The sequence below is a fragment of the Delphinapterus leucas genome, chromosome 15 (assembly GCF_059928025.1).
Source record: "Delphinapterus leucas isolate spDelLeu-1000000601 "Yukka" chromosome 15, BTC_Dleu_Yukka2, whole genome shotgun sequence".
NCBI classification, from domain to species: Eukaryota; Metazoa; Chordata; class Mammalia; order Artiodactyla; family Monodontidae; genus Delphinapterus; species Delphinapterus leucas.
Window position 1 is genome coordinate 40,857,747 of NC_143143.1, and position 24,900 is coordinate 40,882,646.

Genomic DNA, 24,900 nt, shown 5'->3' on the forward strand with positions numbered 1-24,900 from the left:
TGAAAATGTAATAATAAATTTGCAAACAATATATTTGCTAATTGGCCTTATAGGTGAAAAAAACACAAATATACGGTTCTAGTCAAACAGCTTGTGTAGCGAACAAAAAAAAAAATAGGCTTGAGAAATACAGGCTGGATTAAAGGAAACAATCTCTCAGATGAGTTAATTAAGGCAAGTATTTTTTGCCTGGGAATATAAGCAGCAAGTACATTATCATCTTGTGCTGCTCTGTTTCATGACTTAGCATATAGTTACCTCAGCTGTTTTTCACGTTCTAAGTCGAGGCTAAGTTGAACGTGTCAGGTTTTACAGGTAGACAGTCTACTGCAGCACGCCCGGCAACATTTACTGGTGCTCTAGGTAGAGATGATTCCCTTGTCCATTAAGTTTGGGAAACACAGCCAGCATTGCACCTGGGGATTCACAATGTATAGGGAGTGTTATCAAGGGCCCTGAGAAGCCTAACTATGAAGAGATTTGTCAACGAGGCTTAACCCTTAACCTAGGGTTTCCCAAACTCACTGGAGCACGGGGCACTGTTTCTCACAGCTCTTACATTACCATTCAAACAAGCCACTGCAGAGCTCAGCCAGCCAGTTCGGGAGACTGATTACAGCATAACTGAAATTCAACTAAAATGTTTTCGGTACAAAAAAAAGACCTTGTTCAGTAATACAGTAACTGTAAATTATTTTCTAACTGGTGTTTTCAAAAACACTTAGTATAAATGGCCATTAAGAAGGTATAGCTATTTAGAAGTTAATCTAAGCACATTCAATTCCACAAGGAATGAACATTATTTAAGAAAGTGGCCAGGAATGAACATTTTATTGAGCACTTACTCTGTGCCAGGAATACTCCCTTTCTAATTTAATCTTCAAAATGAGCTGGCAAAAGCCCATTTTATGAGTGAAGAAACTGAAAATAAACGTTATGTATCACCAAATGGCAGAGCTGGGAATGGAACTCAAGTCAGTGTGACTCTTAAGATGTAAATAAGTTACAGAATTCAGATGAATGCATAAAACATCATTATGAAGAAGGCAAGCATGAGAAAACTTCACCTGAAAAGTTACTGTGAAATGTAACTGAGAACTTCTAAAAAAAGACTCTTTCAAAATTTTGCAGTTCGATCTAAAAGACACGCTAAGTGTTACCTTAAGGATTTCCTAATGCATGATGCATTAGGACAACACAAAATGTTGAGACTCAGACAAAGAAATCCAACAGTTAAAAAGATTCCTTTACTTGCAACCCACCCGTAACTAACCCAAGAACCTTTTAAAAATAATTCAAAAGTAGCTGCCAAAGATTCCCATCGATTCATCACTGGTGAAATATCCAAAAACTTACAGGAGTTGCAAGAGTTCCAAACTATAAATCTATAAAAATAATAAAACATCTCTCAACAGGAACAGGAAGGCCCGGACTCCTGCTCGGCAGCGTCCACATCTGGGTCTTCCTCGCCAGGCTCCTTCTCCTGCTGCTGTTTCTTCCACAGTTTGGCCATGGCCAAGAGCTTGAGGTTGGGCTGGTTGGCAGCATCTTCCGGAAAGATGTAATCATAGTATTCTTCCCAGCCTGCATCCGACTACAGGAAAAAAGTAAAACAGTTAAAAGATAAGCTAACACATGGCTGGAATACATTTCAGTTAAAGTGGAGAATTCTCACTGGGAAACCCAGGGTTCAAATTCAACTTATCTTCATTGTGCAAAACAACATCAAAGTCTACTTGGAAAGCAGAATTTTCAAAGAGAAATTAGAAGGGCCTGGCCTGGTAGAGTGGGAGTAATTGCTGTTGGATGGGTGTTGCTGCAGCTGTAGCTCACTGGGAGCTACAACCTGGTGGAAAATGCCCTAAAAATCTAAGCATAGCTCCTGTATGGTCAATCGAAAAGGCAGTCAGTGTCTTCAACCCCATCTTGCAGTCTTACGTGTGAGTCTTTAAATTTTTAAAGATTTACTTAGTATTTACCCAATAGTGAAAGCCATAAATCTGTGATTATCCTGACACCCTGCCTTTGAATCCCACCTCCAATTGGGCACTGATTTCACTTCCTAAAGGTCGCCCAGGTCCCAGCTCCCAACACCACCTTGCTTTGCTTACAGTAGCCTCCCAACAGACCCTCCTCCAACGAAGCCCCTCAAATCAACCCGCAGGAGACACCAACTGTGTCAGAGCTTTACTACAGCCTACAAAGCCTCCACCCTGACCTCCTGCTTAATGCTCCGGAAATACATTTCATGCAGTTTCTGGAACCAAGCACCAGAAAGAACCTTTGCCAACCCCCACCCCCTACCGTTCTCCAGCCCTGGGTGGACCATACACCCTGCTGTGTTGCCATGGTAGCCAGACTGTGACTGTCTCCTCCTCCAGCTGTCAACCCCCTTTCTCGGATTGTATACACGCCACTTCAAAGTATGTATTTCAAAGTCGGGTGCATTTCTGCTCAGCTGGCAGGAAAGGACCAGCTCATGGGCTCAGTTCTTACCCCATCATCAGCTTGGACCTTTCTTCTCTTCTTGACTTTCTCTGGCATGAGTTGGTCTACTCTCTCCTTATCTGATACTGTTCCAAATTCATCTTCAAAGCTTCGCCAAGATTCCAGCAACATAAGTCTCTCTTCCTTTTCTTCACAGTTTCGCATGGTTTTGTTAGCCTCTTCATAAATTTGTCTGCATTTAGCCAAACTTCCTTCCTTCCCTGAGGACAACTCAAACTGTGCAAAACTGATCCATACCTTAAAAAATATTATTATAGAACCAAATTAACCATGTCACCCAGAAAACAATAATGTAATAATAAAGCTAATTTCTTGTTAGTGACATCTGAGCATAGTAACGTGTTCATCTCTAGTATTTCAATACAACAGACTGACTAGATGCTTCTATATAGTAATGGTGAAGCAGTCTGCTTCTACATCCAATTAGGTGTCTGAAATAGTCTCAAAATCCTGAAGTTTAATTTTTTATTCAACCCTACAATATCCAAGTTATTTACATGCAGTATAAATATTGACCTGGTATAAGCTTAACATTCCAAAGTCCTCTGAGACTCACAAGCTCTCTGTAAAAGTAAGGAAATCATATAAAATAAATATACTAAAAAATCCCACACACTTAAAATATAGAAATACACTATTTCTTCCGTCCTATTTCTTCCGGACTGTTGATTCAAGCAAAATTAAAGATAACCCACAAAGCACAGGATACCTTGACATGTTGTGTCCGTTGAAGCAATCGTCGGTAAAGATTTCGTGTTCTTTCGGTTTCTTCCTGCTCAATTTCAAAATCAATATATGATTTCCAAAGCACCTAAGAAAGATAACTTCATAGGTCAGTCTTGACATTTAAGAAGCCACATGCCCCTATCCAAAGTACAGCCTAACTAGCATTCTAACCTAGGAAATCTAGGAACCTAGAACTTTCATGACCAATTAAGGAACAGACTGTATGTGGATACAAGAAATAATACTGGTGTTTACAGACTGGCCAAAATTTGGCTAAGTGTCTACATTATGAGAAAAAAGACCTTGGGTTCACTTTTGGATTCTCTTCTGGACTTATCAAAAGAGCAGGGTAACTTGCCAAACCTCCCAGGCACTGTCATGAGGCTGCCACAAACCACGGACTTGCGGGGAGAAAACAGGCCTGGATCAGCCAGTGCACACCGTTTTTGTCTCCACTCTAAGTTCCCTGATATGCCTGAGTCCAACTCAACAAGCATCCAGGGCACAGCTGCCCACCCACCTGGCACAGCCCCTCAGGGCACAGGGACCAGGAAGATGTGGCCCAGACGCCTGGAGGCCGCAGTCTGTGGAGCGGCTGAGGCCAAGTGATGGGACCAGTGACACATAGAGCCCTGCCCAGTGCAGTCAGCAGGGCCTGGTGAACCGCTCAGTGCAGGGTCACACCAGAGCAAGAGTCACTGAGCGAGCTCAGTGGTTCCTGAGAGGTTCACGCTGTCCTAGCTGTTGTTTGGTGCCACCTTGCGGCTCAAGCTTAGATCCTGACGGGATGATTTCAGGCCCTGTGGCCAGCCAGGCCGGCCTGGACAGGGGCAGTGGTACCTCCAGGAACATCCTGGTTTAGTGAGAGCCTAATCCAGGCAAAACTGCACCAGAGGGATCCGGGGCTGTGCAGTCTCAACCTTTACCTCCCTTGTTCTCCAGGTGGCCTTGACTGCGCTGCCCTGGCTCATCCTCTTTAGCCTTCTGTTGAGAGAAAGGGAGGAAGATCCCACCCATAAGATCCCAATTCATCCTGGCGTCACAGTGGGGCTGTGTTGTGCTGTGCTACCCGACTAGAGAGGGCTGCTTCCCCCGCCTTCCTGTCTCCAAAACAGAAAGTCCTAATCTGAGTGAAAAAGGCTATAGGTGAGATGGTCTTTATGCTCTAAGAGGCACACATATTCACAAGGTCATCTGAGGCAACACTGGGCAAGCGTCTAAGATAAAGCCATAGTCACCCCGCGGGCCTCACCTCCGGCATGTCCAAGCGTGGCTGACTGATGGCTAACTCGTAGATGGCCCGGGCTCTCTCGATATCGCCAAGGATTGTCTCTAATTCTGCAAATTTAATCCAAGAGGTACAATTTTCAGGCCCAAATTCCAGGAACTTTTCATAAAGCTTCCGGCATCTGTCAAATTCTCGAAGCTGTAGCTCCAGTTCTATGTAACCTTTAAATAACTTGTTCTTCGGACACTTGCCTATGGAAGTTCCCTGGAAAAAAAGATAACCGACCGCTGTGATGTCTGAGTGGGTCTGACTTGTGCAGACATCCTCAGCCTGGCCTAGAAGCTGTCCTCTGCTGAGCAACAGCCTTGGCACATCAACACGGCGCACCACCCTCTCCCTCTGCAGTAACGCACTGCTCAAACTGGCTCGACAGAGACCAAAGGAAACCCTCCAGTTCACTCAGCTGTCAAGTCGGCCTGTTTTGCAAGAGATATAGTGTTCCAGAACTGTTCGGAAAACTATTTTGAATTTCACCTGGTTTCTCAGGATGTCCTAGTGAATGCGGATGTCAGATGGACAACACCTCCCATGAGTAAAAGGATAATCAAGGGACGAACCCTGCTGCCCACAGCCAGGGTGAGAGTAGCTTACCAGAAGGATAGCTGCATCTGATCCTATTAAGAAATTTTAGAACACTTGTTAAGAGGAAGGTGCACTTAATACACCAAAAATCTTGTACAGGATCAGAATACTAAAGATCTAAGATTCGATGTCTCTAGCCGGAGGAAAGATCTGGCAAGATCTTTCTTAGAGATCTGAAAGATCTCTAACTGTCCAATGTTGACACAGAATAACTTAAGCATCATCACCCAATCTTTCTTCAAAGGCCGTGCTTTCGAACAAGTCTCAGGTTATAAAGGTACAGTATTTCTGCTGCCTTCTCAAGAGGAATTACATAACCTGTAAGCATTAAGATTTTAATTTCCTTCTCGAAGAACTTAATGATGCATCTTGAGCCTTTCTTTACTCACCAAAGCTCTTCTGGCAAATGGTAAATTTTTCTGTCTTATTTCAAACTGTGCATACAGTAACCACATTTTGGCAAATGTGAACTAGAAAACAAAAGCACAAAAACTCACGTAAGTTAAATTTAAATTAACAAGGGCCACAGACGAACTTCCCTAAAGCTACAGAGCTAGGATGGACATACCTTTTCATTTATAAGCTAAGAAGACAATATTTGACAGAAATTAGGAACAGTAATCTAGGCACTTCACTATAACGCAGGGCTCTGCAGCCCCTACTGAAAGGCAGCTTTGTTTGTGGGTGTGCTGTGATCAGGCAGAACATGGTCCTCTATTCTAGAAGGCAACTCGGTTAACACCTCTGTCTCTCATGCTGGGAAATACACAGAGATCATGTGTTAACCATCCCCAGAACACGCGTGTTCCCTGCGCCTGCGGACGACCACACAGGTGCCAGCAGCAGGTTGGCTGTCCCCTCTCATGCTGAGCTCAGTCTCTTCTGATTACCATCCTCCTGGAATTTCTCCATTAGCATATGTATCAGTCACTGGTCACTTAACACAGGCTGCCTGCTCAACTAGACTGTAAGCTGTTTTCAGAGGCAAAGAGTGTATCTTATTCTTATTTATGTTTTCCACAGAGCCTAGCACAGGGAAGAGCCAATCAATAAATATGATTTCACTGAATTATTTCACAAGTAACAGATGCAGGAGTTTGATGTGTCTGGAACAGAACATTTAGAGCAAACATACCTTTTTATGAGGAATGAGTTCCAAAGAGGCTTGGTAAACTTGTCTTGTCCTCTCCGGATCCTGCATTAGGATAAGAAATTTGCACAAAATATTTACGTCTATTATTAATACTAATTTTACTATTACTAATAAAAATATACACCCCTAACATTGAATATGTTCCTACAAGTTATTTTCAAACCCTGATTGCATTTATGATCAAAATTGAACTGCCTCTGGCCATCAAACTTTGATCACAGAATCACCCACAATACAGCCCTCAAACTCTTTTGCCTGACAGCAGAAACAAAGATGTTCTACAGTCTCAGATCAGCAGCAGAAAGTTAACCTTTTCCTATTAACTTACACACAACCAATTTCTGAAAACTTGCTAAAAGTAAGAATGTGCAATCCAGCTGGGATCCCTCTTCATGAGAAAACCCAGGAAACTATAGATAATGAAACTAAGGGCTAGTTCATTGTTCCCTTTCAAGTTCCAAGTAATAATCTTGTTGCATCTCAAGGTTTAAAAAAAATACAGCAAAACTAAAAACCACCTCACCTATGTCCACTACAGGTGTACAGAGTTTAAAACGTGGCAGAGGGGACTTCCCTGGTGGCATAGTGGTTAAGAACCCGCCTGCCAACGCAGGGGACGTGGGTTTGATCCCTGGTCCAGGAAGATCCCACATGCCGCAGAGCAACTAAGCCCGTGCACCACAACTACTGAGCCTGCGCACCTAGAGCCCATGAGCCACAACTACTGAAGCCCGTGTACCGCAACTACTGAGCCCACGAGCCACAACTACCGAAGCCCACGCACTTAGAGCCCATGCTCCACAACAACAGAAGCCACCGCAATGAGAAGCCCGTGCACTGCAACGAAGAGTAGCCCCCGCTCCCTGCAACTAGAGAAAGCCCGCGTGCAGCAACGAAGACCCAACGCAGACAAAACAACCCCCCAAAAAAAACAACCTTATAAAATGTGGTATCAGTTCCCAGCCGTGCTAGCAGGGCCAACGCGCAGGGGGAGGAGCCCCCCCCCCCCAGCCACCCCAGGACTAGGCTCTGCACCTTTGCCTCCAGCTCCTCGTAGAGGGCGTAGTTGATCCACAGGTAGATGTAGCGCTTCCAGTGCCTCTTCTCCTGCACAGGCGGCACGTTGGCGATGGCTCGCTCGTAGACTTCCCGCACTGTCTCTGCCTCTGCGTCGCTTTCGACCAAGCGCAAGTAATCGAACCATGCATCGTAGTTGTGCGGGTTAGCCTAGAAAGATAAGGTTAATAATTAGAAACCAAACCCAGAGCTGCACCTGCGGGACTATGTGAGCTGAAAGAAGGCCGCAGACTGACTTTCTGTACTCTAGCAACTTTTTTCTAGACTTTACAGGCTATTTCATTTAAAAATACCATTCTTGAGGTTCTATAATAGAAAAGGAAAAGCACTATAGAAGACTATTAGCCAGAGGTTCCCCCAGCAAAGCCCCTTTTATCTACAACAGCTTATTTTTTTGGACTATACCAATTTTTCATTTTTTTTTCAAGAAGGTGTAAGTGGAAAAATGACTTAGAGACAAATACATAAAGATCAATAACAATTGATGTTTTTTCCTTTTTTGTTTTTTTTAATGAAGCAGCAAATGGTAATCAGAGTAGACCCCTGCTCTGGTGGTGCCCTGGATGCCTCTCCTCCACAGAGGTGAAGGGTGCCAGCTCCCCGTCTTCCCACCCCAGCAGCCACCGCACTTGGCTGAGTAAGGACCCCTGCTTGAGGGTCTGGTGCACACGAGTGGGTGATGTGGAGATGAAGCACACTGAGAACTGGTTTCTGGAAGTAGTATCCCTTGGTGGGTCAGTCATCCCTGGCCAGACTGAAATGTGACTGTCTCATCTCCTGCTCCAGGACTTTCTGCAACTGCCCTGATTCCTGCCCATTATCCAAGTCTGCTCCTCCAGCTTCCTATTGATTCTGTAAACCTCCCAGTATCTATAGCTATGAAAACAGACATCTATTTTTTTATAAGTGTCTTTGTTTATATATGTGACTCCATAGCACTATGCCTAGATTTAAAATTATGATGGAATTATACCATGCTCACAACTGCAAAACCTGCCTTTTCAATTAACAGCAATATGTCTTGAACATATCTTGCTGACCCCATTTAATACCAGACTTAGTCCTTTGTTTGGAGATATCTTAATTAATTTGGCCAAGCAGAAGTATTTTAAAATACAGAGCAGAGCAGTAAAGGAAAACACTACTACCTTTGAATTCAAATCAAAATAGTACATTACAGACAGAGATGAGAATGGAACCCTAACTACAATATGTCTTTTGTTCAAGCAATTAAGCCAAAAGGTAATGAATAAAAATGGGTTTTTTCGATCAATCTCTGACTCTTCCACCTTCTTTAAAAAATGAGCTCAAATGGATTTCAGATTGCTTTTGCTCAAGTTCTTTGTGTATAATCAGCAACCAACGAAGTGACTTCCAACATGCGAGTGGCAGAGCAAATCCAAGCGCTGTCTGCTTGCCTTTTCTACCAGCCCCGTTTACCTCCCCATCTGGAATGCCAATTTACTGCACACACAGGATGGAGAGCGATGCTGTGGCCCAGGACTAGCCAGCAGGTCCCTGCCAGCACAACCACTCACCGCCAGTGCTCACCTTCACCTCCTCCTCGTACTGGAACCTCCGTTTGCTCACGATGATGTCTTCAATGCCCCGCCTGTCACCAAACTTCTTCTCAAAGATGGTGTAATTTTTAAAGAGTTCCTGGGCTTCCTGCTTTGAAATTCGATCCAGGGCGTACTTATAGATCACTCGTACCCTCTCAAACTGAAAGCAGACAGGATGATTATCTTCCAGAACACAGTATTCTCATTCTAGCCACAACTTGAAAAGTAATTATGACATAAAACATTACTTGAAAGTTAGATTATGAGGCCTCAAAATGTCCAAAGTACGACTTTTCTTCTCCCTTTTGTTGAGGTACTTTCAGCCAGGATGGACTGACACTCTCCTCTGAGCCCCACATTTAACAGTGTACCTAACGCTGCCAGCTGGATGTCGTCCATGCACCTCAGACTCACCCAAGCTCGCTCCTCCCGCCCAGCTGGGTCGTTGTCAGACTCCCCGTCCTGGGCAGTCACACCCACCACCCTGATCACACACCTGCTCTGTCAGGGGCCTCCCCAACTCCTCTCTCCTGCATTCCTCACACTGGCTGCTTCCACAGCCCAGCCCTTTCTACCTCCTCAACACAGCCCTTCACTTCTCCCCAGGCCTCTGCCAACCCACCTCCATTTCTCCCTGGACCATGTGAAAAGCGCCCCCATGCCCACTCTGCCGCCCTCCTCCCAATACACTCTGCATGAACCAGCCAGAGGCTCCCATCACAGCACAGATGACATCCGACCACTTCCTGCTTAAGACCCTCCACACTTCCCACCGGCCTGAGGACAGAATCCGAACTCACCTCTGGGACCTGTGCAAGACCCTGCATTCAGATCCCAGCCAACCCCTCCCCATCCTGTATTATCTGCGCTACATTTCAGGATATTTCCCATACATACTATGGGAGAAAATAACTGACTTCTCGTGGGACAATCTCCGTTTCCATTTCGTATTCTGTTCTCTGTACTGAAGGCTCTGGGGCTTTTTGTTTCCCAGGTTCATTACCTGTAAAGCCCTTTAATCAGAGTATCAAATGACTCAGTTTACAGATGATATTCTCATTTAGGTTTAAAGACTTAATTTTGAAGCAGAGCGCAACAAAATTAAGACAGTTATAATATAACCCACAATCACGCACTCCCAGTCTGCAGCTTAGCCAGATATATGCTGTTTTCCTTGAGAAATCACATTTTCATATTTTGAAAGCATTTTCTCCAAGGATAAGTGAATAAGAAAATGTAAATGAACTCAATGTGCACAAAAAGTAATCTTTTCTAAGCTGTTTTGCAACATAATCAAGTTCCTTTAAGTTTACTTACTTCTTTCTGATTTTCCTCAAATTTGGCAAAGGCAACATAAAGGTGTTCATCCATATGTTCATCCCCAAAGAATTCGACAGCTCTCTCATACACCTTCCGCGCATGGGCAAAGTAACCATGCTTTTCTTCAAAGCGGGCGTACTTGATCCAGTTCTTCACATCAGGGTGCACAAGAACAAGTGAGAGGGATTAAAGAAAAACCAGGCAGAACAACGTGGCTTAAAAAACAAAAACCCAAACCCAGAACCTCAACACCACACACTACGGGTGGCTACAGGGGTGATAACACATGTACAAAGGTGGAGACCCACTAACCTGTGACCACCCAAGAGGCCGTGTCTTGTTTGCGTGGCCTCCTCCAATTCTTATTCAGTATTTCAGGAGTGGTACAAACAGGAGTTTGGAGCCACGAAAAAGCTGAAGCCTATGACTAGCCACGTGATCTGGACAAGTCATTAATCTTATCTAAGCCTCAGTTTTATCTATAAATAGAGGAAAATAATACCAACCAACCTCATTTGATGATTGCCAACTTTAAATGAGAAAAATGTGTGTAAAGCTCTTAGCAATTTCAGGCCAAAAGAATGTGCTCAACAAATGGCACTTTTTGTAGTATCTGCTCAATAACATTAATATTTGAATTACTGATTAAGCAAAAAAAAACATGTGGGAGGAGTCAAGATAGCTGAATAGGAGTACATGGAGCTCACCTCACCCCACAAATACATTAAGAATACATCTACAAATGGAACAGTTCTCACAGGGCACCTGCTGAACACTTGCAGAGGACCTCAGACACCTGAAAGGGCAAGAAAGATCCCTGCGTAACCAGGTAGGACAAAAGAAACAAAAAGAAGAGGAAGGGGGATGGGACCTGCGCCCCTTTGGGGGAGCTTAAGGAGTGGGGAGGCTCCCGCACCCAGGGAAGCCCCCTCCCTGGTGGGGAGATCAGCTGGGACAGAAGGGGAGCTTCAGGGGCTTGCAGAAGAGCGCAGCAACTGGTCTGTGGCAGGCAGGACAGGGTGTGACCTACACAGATGGTCCCTGCCTCAGCCCTGCACACCCCAACCTGAGATGTGTGTCTGTCGGTGCAGAAGGGGATGGGTGCTGGAACGTGGCGTTGGAGAGCAGATACGGGGAGAAGACTGCCGTTGGCGGCACAGAGACAGCCTGGAGGGATAGGAGTGTGGAGCTCCGGCAACCAGGAACGTTTGTGGAGGAAGCTGGGGCTGCCATTGCAGCCTCCTTCTCCACGTACCAGTCCCTGCCTCCACATGCACTGGGAGGGACCCCCACGTGGGTGGGCTTGAACACCCCAATTCCTGGCCCAGCCCCCTCCAACCTGAACCCAAGGAGGAACAGGCCAAGACACATATTGTTGTTTTGTTTTTTTTTTGCAGTATGCGGTCCTCTCACTGTTGTAGCCTCTCCCGTTGCGGAGCACAGGCTCCGGACACGCAGGCCCAGCGGCCATGGCTCACGGACCCAGCTGCTCTGCAGCATGTGGGATCCTCCTGGACTGGGGCACGAACCCATGTCCGCTGCATTGGCAGGCGGATTCTCAACCACTGCGCCACCAGGGAAGCCCCTAAGACACATATTAATCAAAGTGAGAAAAATTAAACACAAAGAAAAAAATATCAAAGCAACAAGGGAAAAGCAACAAATAACATACAAGAGAATCCCCATGAGGTTATCAGCTGATTTTTCAGCTGAAACTGCAGGCCAGGATGGCGTGGCACCATATTTTTAAAGTGATGAAAGGGAAAAACGTACAACCAAGAATACTCTACCCAGCAAGGCTCTCATTCAGATTCAATGGAGAAATCAAAAGATTTACAGACAAGCGAAAGCTAAGAGAATTCAGCACCACCAAACCAGCTTTACAACAAATGCTAAAGGTACTTCTTTAGGTGGAAAAGAAAAGGCCATGACTAGAAACAAGAAATGGGAAAGCTCACTGGTAAAGGCAAACATAAAGTAAAGGCAGGAAATTATCCACACACACATTATCAAAACCAGCAACCGTGAGAAGAGGAGAATACAAATGCAGGAAATGGGAAATGCATTTGAAATTAAGAGACGAGCAACTTAAAACAACCTTGTGTATATATATACATAGACTGCTATATCAGAACCTCATGGAACCTGCAAACCAAAAAACTACAATAGATACACATACACACACACAAAAGCAATCCAAACACAACACTAAAGACAGTCATCAAATCACAAGACAAGAGAACAAAAGAGGAAGGGAAGAAAAAAGACCTACAAAAACAAATCCAAAACAATTAAGGAAATGGCAATAAGGACATACATATCGATAACTACCTTAAATGTAAATGGATTAAATGCTCCAATCAAAGGACACAGACTGGCTAAATGGATACAAAAACAAGACCCATATATATGCTGTCTACAAGAGACCCACTTCAGATCTAGGGACACAGACTGAAAGTGAGGGGATGGAAAAAGGTATTCCATGCAAATGGAAGTCAAAGCTGGAGTAGCAATACTCATATCAGACAAAACAGCCTTTAAAATAAAGACTTTTACAAGAGACAAGGAAGGACACTACATAATGATCAAGGGATCAATTCAAGAAGATGTAACAATTGTAAATATAGATGCACCCAACATAGGAGCACCTCGATACATAAGGCAAATGCTAACAGCCATAAAAGGGGAAATCGACAGTAACACAATAATAGTGGGGGACTTCAACACCCCACTTTCATCAATGGACAGATCACCCAGACAGAAAATCAATCAGGAAACACAGGCCTTTAAATGACACATTAGACCAGATAGACCTAATTGATATTTACAGAACATTCCATTCAAAAGCAGCAGAATACACTTTCTTCAAGTGCATATGGAACATTCTCCAGGACAGATCACATATTGGGCCACAAGTCAAGCCTCGGTAAATTTAAGAAAATTGAGATCATATCAAGCATCTTTTCTAACCACAACGCTGTGAGATTAGAAATCAATTACAGGAAAAAAACTAAAAAACACAAACACTTGGAAGCTGAACAATATGTTACTAAACAACCAAGGGATCACTGAAGAACTCAAAGAGGAAATCATAAAATGCCTAGAAACAAATGACAACAAAAACACAACAGTCCAAAACCTACTGGATGCAGCAAAAGCAGTTCTAAGAGGGAAGTTTACAGCAATACAATCTTACGTCAGAAAACAAGAAAAATCTCAAGTAAACAACCTAACCTTACACCTAAAGCAACAAGAGAAAGAAGAACAACAAAAACCCCGAAGTTAGTAGAAGAAAAGTAATCAAGTTCAGAGCAGAAATAAATGAAATAGAAAAAAACAATAGGAAAAAAAAATCAACGAAAAGCTCGTTCTTTGAAAAGATAAACAAAACTGATAAACCTTTAGCCAGACTCATCAAGAAAAAAAAGGGAGATGCCTCAAATCAATAAAATCAGAAATGAAAAAGGAGAAGGTACAACTGACACCACAGAAAAACCAAGGATCATAAGAGACTACTAAAGCAACCATACACCAATAAAATGGACAACCTATAAGAAATGGACAAATTCTTAGCAAATTCTTAGAAAGATACAGCCTTCCAAGACTGAACCAGGAAGAAACAGAAAACATGAACCGACCAATCTCAAGTACTGAAGTTGAAACTGTGATTAAAAACTTCCAACAAACAAAAGTCCAGGACTAGATGGCTTCACAGGTGAATTCTACTGAACACTTAAAGAGTTAACACCGATTCTTCTGAAACTTTTCCAAAACATTGCAGAGGAAGGAACACTCCCAAGTTCATTCTACAAGGCCACCATCATCCCAATACCAAAACCAGTAAAAGGTACCACAAAAAAAGAAAATTACAGGTCAATATCACTAATGAACACAGATGCAAAAATCCTCAACAAAATACTAGCAAACCGAATCAAACAACACATTAAAAGGATCATACACACCATGATCAAGTGGGCTTTATCCCAGGGATGCAAGGATGCTTCAATATCTGCAGATCAATCAGTGTGATGCACCACGTTAACTGAAGAATACAAACCATAGGATCATCTCAACAGATGCAGAAAAAGCTTCTGACAAAATTCAACACCCATTTATGATAAAAACTGTCCAAAAAGTGGGCACAGAGGGGACATACCTCAACATAATAAAGGCCATATATGACAAACCCACAGCTAACATCATACTCAATGGTGAAAAACTGAAAGCATTTCCTCTAAGATCAGGAACAAGGCAAGGATGTCCACTGTCACCACTTTTATTCAACATAGTTTTGGAAGTCCTAGGCATGGCAATCAGAGAATAAAAATAAAAGGAATCCAAATTGGAGAGAAAGTAAAACTGTCACTGTTTGCAGACGACATGATATTGTACTTAGAAAATCCCAAAGATACTACCAGAAAACTACTAGAGCTCAATCTGGTAAAGCTGAAGAATACAAAATACACAGAAATCTCTTGCATTCCTATACACTAACAATGAACGATCAGAAAGAGAAATTAAGGAAACAATCCCATTTACCATCACATCAAAAAGAATAAAATACCTGGGAGTAAACCTATTATGTAAGAAGGCAAAACACTTGTACTTAGAAAACTATAAAATGCTAATGAAAGAAATCAAAGACGACACAAACAGATGGAAAGATATAACATGTTCTTGGATTGGAAGAATCAGCATTGTCAAAATTACTACACTACCCAAGGCAACCTAGAGATTCAATGCAATCCCTATCAATGGCATTTTTCACAGAACTAAAAGAAAAAAAGTTTTAATCTGTATGGAAACACAAAAGACCCCAAACAGCCAAGGCAATCTTGAGGAAAAAAAACAGAGTTGGAGGAATTAGGCTCCCTGGCTTCAGACTATACTACAAAGCTACAGTCATCAAAACAGTATGGTATTGGCACAAAAACAGAAATATAGATCAAGAGAACAGGATAGAAAGCTCAGTGATAAACCCACACACCTATGGTCAACCAATCTATGACAAAAGAGGCCAGAATATAAAATGGAGCAAAGATAACCTCTTTAATAAGGGGTGCTGAGAAAACTGGACAGTTACATGTAAAAGAATGAAATTAGAACACTCCCTAACACCATATATAAAAATAAGCTCAAAATACATTAAAGAACTAAATGTAAAGCCAGATACTCTGAGAGGAAAACAGGCAGAACACTCTGACATAAATCGCAGCAACATCTTTTTGGTTCCACCTCCTAGAGTAATGAAATTAAAAACAAAAATAAATGGGACCTAATTAAACTTAAAAGCCCTTGCACATCAAAGGAAACCATAAACAAAACGAAAAGACAACCCACAGAATGGGAGAAAATATTTGCAAATGAAGCAACCAACAAGTGATTAATCTCCAAAATATACAAATAGCTCATGCAGCTCTATATCAGAAAAACAAACAACCCAATCAACAAATGGTCAGAAGATCTAAACAGACATTTCTCCAAAGAGGACAGACAGATGCTCAACATCACTAATTATTAGAGAAATGCACATCAAAACTTCAATGAGGTATCACCTCACACCAGTCAGAATGGTCATCATCAAAAAGTCTACAAACAGGGCTTCCCCGGTGGCGCAGTGGTTGAGAGTCTGCCTGCCGATGCAGGGGACACGGGTTCATGCCCCGGTCCGGGAAGATCCCACATGCTGCGGAGCGGCTGGGCCCGTGAGCCATGGCCGCTGAGCCTGTGCTCCACAACAGGAGAGGCCACAACAGTGAGAGGCCCGCGTACCGCAAAAAAAAAAAAAAAAGTCTACAAATAATAAATGCTGGAGAGGGTGTGGAGAAAAGGGAACTCTCTTGCACTGTTGGTGGGAATGTAAATTGATACAGCCACTATGGAAAACAGTATGGAGGTTCCTTAAAAAACTAAAAATACAACTACCATACGACCCAGCAATCCCACTACTGGGCACATACGCTGAGAAAACCATAATTAAAAAGAGTCATGTACCACAATGTTCACTGCAGCACTATTTACAATAGCCAGGACATGGAAGCAACCGAAGTGTCCACTGACAGATGAACAGATAAAGAAGACGTGGCACATATATACAACGGAATATTACTCAGCCATAAAAGAAACGAAAGTGAGTTATTTGTAGTGAGGTTGATGGACCTAGAGTCTGTTATACAGACTGAAGTCAGAAAGAGAAAAACAAATAACATATGCTAACACATATATATGGAATTAAAAAAAAAAAGGTTCTGAAGAACCTAGGGGTAGGACAGGAATAAAGACGCAGACATAGAGAATGGCATAGAGAATGGACTTGAGGACACAGGGAGAGGGGAAGGGTAAGCTGGGACGAAGTGAGAGAGTGGCATGGACATATATACACTACCAAATGTAAAACAGGTAGCTAGTGGGAAGCAGCCGCATAGCATGGGGAGATCAGCTCGGTGCTTTGTGACCACCTAGAGAGGTGGGATAGGGAGGGTGGGAGGGAGTTGCAAGAGGGAGGGGATACGGGAATATATGTATACGTATAGCTGATTCACTTTGTGATACAGCAGAAACTAACACACCATTGTAAAGCAATTATACCCCAATAAAGATGTTTGGAAAAAAACACGAACTACATGTAGAACTGCCATATGATCCAGCAATCTGAGCATACATCTGGAGAAAACTGTAATTTGAAACGATACATGCACCCCATGTTCATTGTAGCAGCATTTACGATAGTGAAGACATGGAAACAACCTAAATGTCCATTTACAAAGGAATGGATAAATGAGATATCGTACATATATACAATGGAATACTACTCAGCCATAAAAAAGAATGAAATAATGCCATTTGCAGTAACATGGATAAATCTAGAAATTACCTTACTAAGTGAAGTAAGTCAGGCAGAGAAAGACAAATATATATCACTTATATGTGGAATTTAATTTAAAAAATGATACAAATGAACTTTTTTGCAGAGAGAAACAGACTCATCGATCTTGAAATCAAACTTATGGTTACCAAAGGGGAAATGTCAGGGGAAGTGATCGACTGGGAGATTGGGATTAACATATACACACTACTATATATAAGATAAATAACAGGGACCTACTGTATAGCACAGGGAACTCTACTCAATGTTCTGTGGTAACCCATATGGGAAAAGAATGAAAAAGAATGGATACATATATATGTATAACTGATTCACTTCGCTGTACACGTGAAACTAACACAACACTGTAAATCAACTATACTCCAATAAAAACTTAAGGAAAAAAAAAGGAAGTTCCCTAGCAATCCAGTGGTTAGGACTTGGTGCTTTCACTGCCATGGTCCAGGTTCAATCCCTGGTTGGACAACTAAGATTCTGCAAGGTTCGTGGCGCAGACAAAAAAAAAAAATCTTATAAAAAAAGAAAGGAAGAAAGAAAAAAACATGTCACAAAAGGAAAACTTCTAACCAGAGCGAAAAGAGAAAGTTCTGAATTACCATTTACTTCTTCACAGGACGTATGTATTTTTAATCTACCTTCCGTGAAAAAATCGTTAATTTAAGTAGTAATACATTCAAATAGGGCAACGATGTAAAGAGTGCAGGCTCTAAAGCGGCTACTGGGTTCAAATCCCATCTCCATCACTACCCGAGAGACCCTCTCCTGCCTGTTTCCTCATCTGTAGAATGAAGCAATTTCCTGAGTCACAGGGCTGTGGTGGGGATTAAAGAACAATATCTGTAAAGTGCTTAGAATAATGCATGGCACAAAGCAGTCACTATAAATGCTGTTGTTAAACTAGTAATATCAAAATGAGTAGTCATAATTAAGATGTTAAAATTGCATAATAAAGTTGAGTCTTGGATCTCGCAGTAGTTATGTTCTATGAAGTCATTCTGCCTAGCAAATACCAAATCACTACTCCTAGGGGAAATACACACACACACATATATATACACACACACACACCTCACACAGATTGTGATTTTAAATCCTAAAAACAACTAATGTTGGTAGATTCTATTTTATTTTATGAAAGAGAAAACAAGTCTCAGAAGTGTTAAGTGACTTGCCTGAGGCTGCCCACCAGCTGGTGCCAGAAAAAGGATTCAGCCCCATCCAGCTGGCCCCAGAGCGGAAGTGTCTCTCTCCCCTGTACCGCCCCTCCCATCCCTTGACCCGGTCATCCTTGCAGGACAGCAGAGACACAAGGCAGATGACTGTCTTGTTTGTCCTCAACTGGGACCACGTGCCTTGGGTGATTCAAAGTTTTCATCACTCTGGGCTTGTCTGCAAATGACTGCCAAAGTACCACAAATACTGATTTTGGGTTTACAAATAAACTTTAGCAAGTAGGAGAATTCACAAGTACAAGAACAGTGAAAAAGTAGAATCAACTATTTCAAGTTCCTGAGAGTGCTTTCCCGTGTTACCATCTCCTCTTCACAGTCAGCCCACAGCGGGAACTTTTACCTTCCTTTTAAAGATGAGGACACCAAGGCTCCAAGGAGTTACCCGATGCATTGAGGTCACATGGCTAGTAAATGGTAACCCTCTAGATCGACTCCAGTACCAGTGCTAATGACCAACATACACCCCAGAACAAACCAGGACCCAATGCAGCGGCCAGGGCCTTAGGATGTCACCTTCCACAAGGAACCACATTGTTAATGCCAAAGTATAAACAGACCAAAGTCTCACTGGAAAAGATTCAATCATCCAGACCACAAACTTTTTTTCTGACCAACCTGTGTCCCTAGAAAATATAAACGAAGTCTACGCAGCAGATGTTGACTTCTAGGCCAACATCAATGACCACATGTCCCAACCAGACCACAGCCCCACGGGAGTGCAGCACCTGGGAAAAGGGCACCACACAGACCCGTCCAAAGGATATAGCGTTCGTAAATGGTGCGAGCCCGATCCACCTCTTTGTATCTCAGCTCGAAGTTGATGTAGGAGTGCCAGGCCTGCTCCTCTGGCTGCCACTCCATCCAGCGCTCGAACACCTGCCGGGCACCCGCCATGTTCCCCAGCATCTCCTCCATGTACGTGTACTTGTACCTTTAACAAAATCATCCCAAATTATCTGTCATGGTCAAAATGACTTAGGGAAAAAAACAGTCTCTGGCAATCTCTAGCTCTAACTTTGTTAAATATGAAGAAGATTTAGGGCTTTCTCTTCCCTAAAGGTTAAGTCAAACATGTTTTCTTATTAAAATGTAAATCTGAAAAGGATCAACCATTGGAAAAAAGGATTTTTCTCCTCAAAAGTTGCTTAGTTTGACAAGATGATTTTTATGCATAAAAGATTACAACCAAAATTTGTTTTGATTACACAGCTATTATACATTGAGATTATAACTTAGCAGACTAAGGGACATTAAAAAGTACTGATAGTATGTTTAAAGAAAAAATAAGATGTAAGATTAAATATATATACGATTACAACTATAAGTAAAATAAATACACAAAAATGTGGATATTTGTAGTCTACAAAAGGCCATTTCAATAGATCAGAAACTTACCAGAACTGGTTGACGCGAGGCAGAGTCGTTATGGCCCGGTCCCAGATATTTCGGGCATGGTTGACCTGGCGATTCTTCATTTCCATTTCTGCATATTTCAGCCAGAGTGTAATATTTCGATAGTCCACATCCAAAGCACGTTCGTATATGGATCGAGCCCTAGAGAAGCAAGATTTGGAGGGTATCAGAAACAGTACACGCAACACACATGGCAAGCATTTGAAACCATCTGCAATGCTCTGCTATTCTGTCAGGTGTTTACCATGAGCCAGGTTCTGGGCATAAAAAGGTGAAAAGATCTGATGTTCTCAGGAACCTTAAAGACTCAGAGAAAGACTGACATGCGTGTAATTGCAACGCAGTGTGACAAATGTTATAGTCAAGGTCTGCACAAGGAAGTAGAGGGGAAAGAAATGAAAACGTCTGGTGGAAAAGGCCAGGCAGTAGGTAAGAACTTGGGAAAAGTTCCAGAGGCCAAGGTGGGTAGGGAGGATGCTCAGTGCGGGCAGAGAGAGCAGCCAGATGTCAGATTGAGGAGGCAAGATGTGTCCAGGGAGCAACAGGTGCTCGGGCCCCGCCAGAGCAGGTGGCAGGCTGGGAGAACACAGAAAAGGGGACAACAGGAAGGCTCAGGCTGTGATATCATCTTTTTGGCCACTGGTTTTCAGTGGAATAATTTTTATTTAAAAAAAAAATCCCAATATGGAGACAGCAGATGGAACTGCACTTCTCTGGCTATAAAGTGTGTGCCCATGGCAAGACCCACCTTGGAGAGCCTCCACTGCTCCCCCCAGGACTGTTCCACCACAGTGGCCCTCACGCCCCTTAAAGGAACCCTAGGGTCCCATGGAACAGACTTTGAAAATTATTACCAGAGACACACGCTTTTACTCGTGCTTTAACTTTTGCTATGTTTTAGTATCTGGTAATTTATGAATTTTTATTTATACAATTACATGCTCAGTGATTTTTACCTTTGAATCTCCTTTAGGCTCTCTTCCCATTGTGCGTATTTTATCCAGTTACTAATCACAGTCCTGTTTTTTCTTATGTTATCTTCAAAAGTCTGGCAAAAGGCAAAAAGGGTCAAATTAAAGGGAAAATAACTAAAAATGATATCGTCTTTTGTCTATTGATCTTTGTACTAAGAAGTTTATTCATTTTGCTCTTATTTAAGAGAAATTACATCCTGGAAGCCTCAAGAAATAAGAAACCTACTAAAGAAGGTTATGGTCACAAGTGTTTCCTTAAAGTCTTACATGCAAACAGAGAGAAAAACTTCAGATAAAAAGAATTATTAGAATTGTTGATATTTTCTCTTATTGCTCATGACAACTAACTGGTACTTTAATATACTCTACACTTTTCCTAATAAGAAAACGTTTTTACCTATTTAAGTCCTCTCAATGTCTCAGAATTTCATACACAGCTCATTGAGGATAACTAATAAGTAGATACAGTAAGATTAGCAGTTTAAAATGATCCCACATCCTAGGGTGAGAAGGTCAGATCAGATCCCCAAGTCTTCTCGCAGCTCTATCCCAGGTGTTACCTCTTAACACACAAGGTGGTACAGACAGAAGAACATAATGCAGTCTCGCTAATTCCACCCCTCCTCCAGCTGTCTGTTGTTCTGCCTGTTAAACTTCCACTCATCTTTGTTTCAGCACCAAACATTCTGTCTCTGATGGATTTAATTTCTTGAAGACAGACAACTCATGGCATATTTCATAGAGCTCAGCACAATGCAATCACCTGGTAACCAGAAGTTATACTATTCATGTGGCTAGAAACACTCACCTCTTCTTAGCTTCTAGTCTCTCTAACCAGTGAGGAACTTTTCAAACTCTGACCTATAAATTCCTAACAACATCAACAGACTAAAAGATATCACATGGACCCACCTTCCTCTTCCTCAGTTTGTAATCATTTAACTCTTCTTCATCTGTGATCTTCTGTTGAGGGGGAGGTGGAAGAAGCTCAAGTTCTCTTTCCTTAGCTTCTCTTAGCAGTTGCTCTGCAGTTATCTGCACCTCAGCTGGGGCTTTGTTTTTCACCTTTTAAGACAGGAAACATTTCTATTTTTAGCAAGTGCTCTCCGCAAGAAGGTTTAAGAACAAATGAACATATTTTTGGATGTGAACTTTATAAACATTACTACAAGATGCCCTCTTTGCATGACATGCTCCCATTTCTCTATGAAACAAGGTAAAAAAAAAATTTTCTATCTTATGCAGGGTATCTATTACAAAGCCATAGGTAAAAGCCTCAAGAGACAAGATAGCAAAACCAGCAAGTTTTCCCTTTTAGAATAATGTAATAATAAACTTCGAGGCTGCCTTGGTAAAATTCTCACAAAAGGTTTTGTTTTATCAAGATGTGTGCCATTTCTTATCTGGCATTTCAACCTCTATTTACAGAAGTCTTCAACTTCTGCCCCAGGTGGATAACTGCGTTTGACTTTTCATGGCATTTCAAAGACATATTCAGTAAGTTCCCATCATTAGACTGTAAGCTTCTTGAGGTCTCAGAGCTGTGCTATCCAACACAGCAGCCATGAATCACTTTTGGTGAGTCCAAACTGGGCTGCAAGTATAAAACACACACGGGATTTTGAAGACTTAATATGAAAAAGAGAATAAACTACCTAATTAAACTTTTTATATTCCTTACATGTTGGAATGACACTATCTTGGCTACACCAGCTAAATATATAAATTAAAATTCACGTCACCTGTTTTAACATAGCTATGAGAAAACTTACAATTACCTATGTGGCTCATGTTATATTTCTATGGGACCCATGGAGCCCAACAGAAGTTTATGGAACTGAATTATAAGAAATATTAAGTATTTAATGCCATGTGTGGAATGACGATAATGATAATGACGATGGCTCATACCTAATGAGCATTAACTACCAGAAGCTGTGCTATGTGCTTTCTACGCATTATCTCAGGGGGTCATCTACATGGGTATGTAAAGGACAGGCTCCAGAAACAGACTGGAGGGAGAGTATCTGTAAATGCTTTAGAACAAAGCCTGTCACATATATTAAGCACTCGCTAAGTATTAGCCGCCGACGGAAATATCAGCGCGTTTCAGATATTTTGTTTAATTGCTTAAATTATGCCAACACACAGCTCTTCTCATCTACTCTCATTCCCTCCACTCTCAGCTGGGTAACTCCTATTCCGCCTTCAAGGGTCAGCTTAACCATCTCTTCCTCAGCAAAGTTTACGCTGGAAACCCCTCACACAAACCCAGATGCCACGGCATATTCCACTCGGCCTCAGTAGCCTTTGCAAGGTTGCAATTTTACACTTAAGGTATCTTACTGGAGGCTGCTCGTCGCCCGCCCTCGTTGGAGCCCCCCAGCGCCTAGCGCTTACCCGGCTCAGCTGGTCTGTATTGAAGGACCCCACTCCTTCCCTCGCAAAACACCTCCCCACACTACGGCCCCGCGGACACTGGTGTGTCTCCCCGCCCCCCGCCCCCCACCGGCTGGCCCTTCCCTCCCGCTCCCCCGCGGTCCCGCACGGGGTGGGCCGGCTCCCGGGACCACACGCCTCCCGCCCCGGGCACCACTCAGGCGGGGCCAAACCCTCTCCTAGGCCTCCTTCCACGAAGCCCCGCGCCGCCGCCTACCTTGGCCACTTTGGGGATCCTCTGCTTCCCGGCCGCGGTGGAGGCCGCCATGGCTGCAACGGCAGACTCAGGCGACCCCTAGACCCCAGAAACGGCCCCACGGTACGCGCCCGCACCGCAAAGCTTTCCAACAAGCTGGCTCCCGGAACGGGAAGCGGAAATGGCTGGAATGACCTTTGACCTCCCTCTCGCGCCGTGACGGAGGCAACGTCGTTTCTGTGGTAACCGGGCTGCGCGTCTTACTCGGAGCCGCGGTTGCAGCACGGCGTCTGGAGTTGCAGGTGAGGTGGGGAGTGCTGGCTGCCCGGCAGGGAGGCGGGTAGGTTCCGGGGCGTCCGGGGCGCATTCCCAGGTCGCCTCAGGGACTGGGATGACCGTGCGAGGACGGGTGGCTCTGTGGAGCCGCGGCACCGGGCAAGGGGACAGGAACCAGGCTCCGGTCCGGACGCTCGAGGGCGGGGGAAGAGAGGAAGGCCAGAGCGCGAGCTGCTGCGCTCCTCGGCGGCTTGGCGGCCTGGCGCCGCGGTGCATTCTAGGCTTTGTAGTCCCTGAGGTCTACTCCCACTTGGTTTCTGGACAGTTGTGAGGCTTGTAACTAAAAGCAACTGAAGGTATTTTAAAGCCAGATAATAGAAAAAAGTGAAAATAAGTCATCAGAGTACTAGTAAATAAGTCAGCCTTGTGATCAGATAAGCAGATATTTAAAGTTTCTGTGACTGTCTTAATTTCGTCAATTCTCTTAGCCCCAGTGTCCTTAACTATACGACAAAAATAATGTCTATTTCACCAGGTTTAAAGAGAAAATCTATGTAAAGTGCCCAGTAAATGTTAGCTGGTATAGTTCTTGACCTGTCTTCAGAAACAGAAAAATTAATTATGTGCACGCAAATGGCTAAGAGAATTTTTAAATAATAGACTTTATTTTTATAGAGCAGTTTTAGGTTCACAGAAAAATTGAATGAAAGGTACAGAAAATTCCTATTTCTCCCGACCCTTCCAACCCCCCCACTATCAATAGTAGTACATTTGTCACATTCCTTGGACCCACATTGACACATCACACATCGTCATCACCCAGTGTTCATAGTTAACAGAGGGTTCACTCGTGGTGTTGAACAGTGTATGGGATTTGACAAATAATACATTGCCATGTATCCATCATAATAGAATGGTAAAGAATAGCTTCACTGCCCTAAAAATCCTTGTGCTCCACCTATTCATCCCTCCCTCCCCTTTTGCTTCTGCAACCACTGACTTTTTGTCTTCAATGAGTCTTTTTCAGAATGTCCTATCATTAGAATTATATAGTGTGTAACCTTTTCAGATTGGCTTCTTTCACTTAGTAATATGCATTTAAGATTCCTCCATGTCTTTTCATGGCTTGATGGCTCATTGGTAATTTTTGACAGTTACAAGTCACTTATTTATATATTTATGTACATAGAACTATCACATCTACCTCTGCTTTCAAAATAATAGTGCTTTCAAAAAAATTTTTATGCTGATTTTTCAAACGGAAGTCA

General features: G+C 42.9%; 2 protein-coding genes across 4 annotated transcripts in view; one reads left to right on the forward strand and one right to left on the reverse strand.

Moving 5' to 3' along the window:
- Window positions 1–14: 14 nt before the first annotated feature.
- Window positions 15–23,543, reverse strand: CRNKL1 (crooked neck pre-mRNA splicing factor 1). Of its 3 annotated transcripts, XR_002647466.3 has the most exons (15): window positions 23,378–23,543; window positions 21,634–21,786; window positions 20,704–20,795; window positions 19,730–19,888; window positions 19,099–19,265; window positions 10,214–10,392; window positions 8,886–9,056; window positions 7,293–7,484; window positions 6,240–6,299; window positions 5,494–5,574; window positions 4,487–4,726; window positions 3,218–3,319; window positions 2,497–2,745; window positions 1,357–1,594; window positions 15–416 (listed from the first exon to the last, which is right to left on the reverse strand). XR_002647466.3 is itself a non-coding variant. In XM_022594213.3 (14 exons), the coding sequence occupies exons 1-14, from the start codon at window positions 23,426–23,428 to the stop codon at window positions 1,409–1,411; spliced, it is 2,082 nt and encodes a 693-aa protein (XP_022449921.1). In that variant the 5' UTR covers window positions 23,429–23,542; the 3' UTR covers window positions 15–1,408. The 3 variants fall into 3 exon arrangements, 2 of the variants coding, with proteins under 2 accessions (XP_022449921.1, XP_089752635.1); XM_022594213.3 differs by having other exon boundaries at window positions 15–1,594; window positions 23,378–23,542; XM_089896509.1 differs by lacking the exon at window positions 5,494–5,574 and having other exon boundaries at window positions 15–1,594.
- The window catches only part of CFAP61 (cilia and flagella associated protein 61), a 115,635-nt gene continuing 114,205 nt past the window's right edge, over window positions 23,471–24,900 (forward strand). Inside the window, exon 1 of the mRNA XM_089896512.1 lies at window positions 23,471–23,658. The gene's annotated coding sequence lies outside the window, so the exon portion shown is untranslated. The remainder of the gene's footprint in view (window positions 23,659–24,900) is intronic.

Excerpts from the sequence above, each read along its gene's own strand:
- CRNKL1 (XM_022594213.3), bottom strand. The coding sequence starts at position 23,428 with ATGGCGGCCTCCACCGCGGCCGGGAAGCAGAGGATCCCCAAAGTGGCC. Across the intron at positions 10,393-19,098 it reads TCGCACCATTTACGAACGCT|TTGTTCTTGTGCACCCTGAT; the intron begins ATATCCTTTGGA and ends AATCCCTCTCAC. Across the intron at positions 5,575-6,239 it reads AACTCATTCCTCATAAAAAG|TTCACATTTGCCAAAATGTG; the intron begins GTATGTTTGCTC and ends TTTGTTTTCTAG.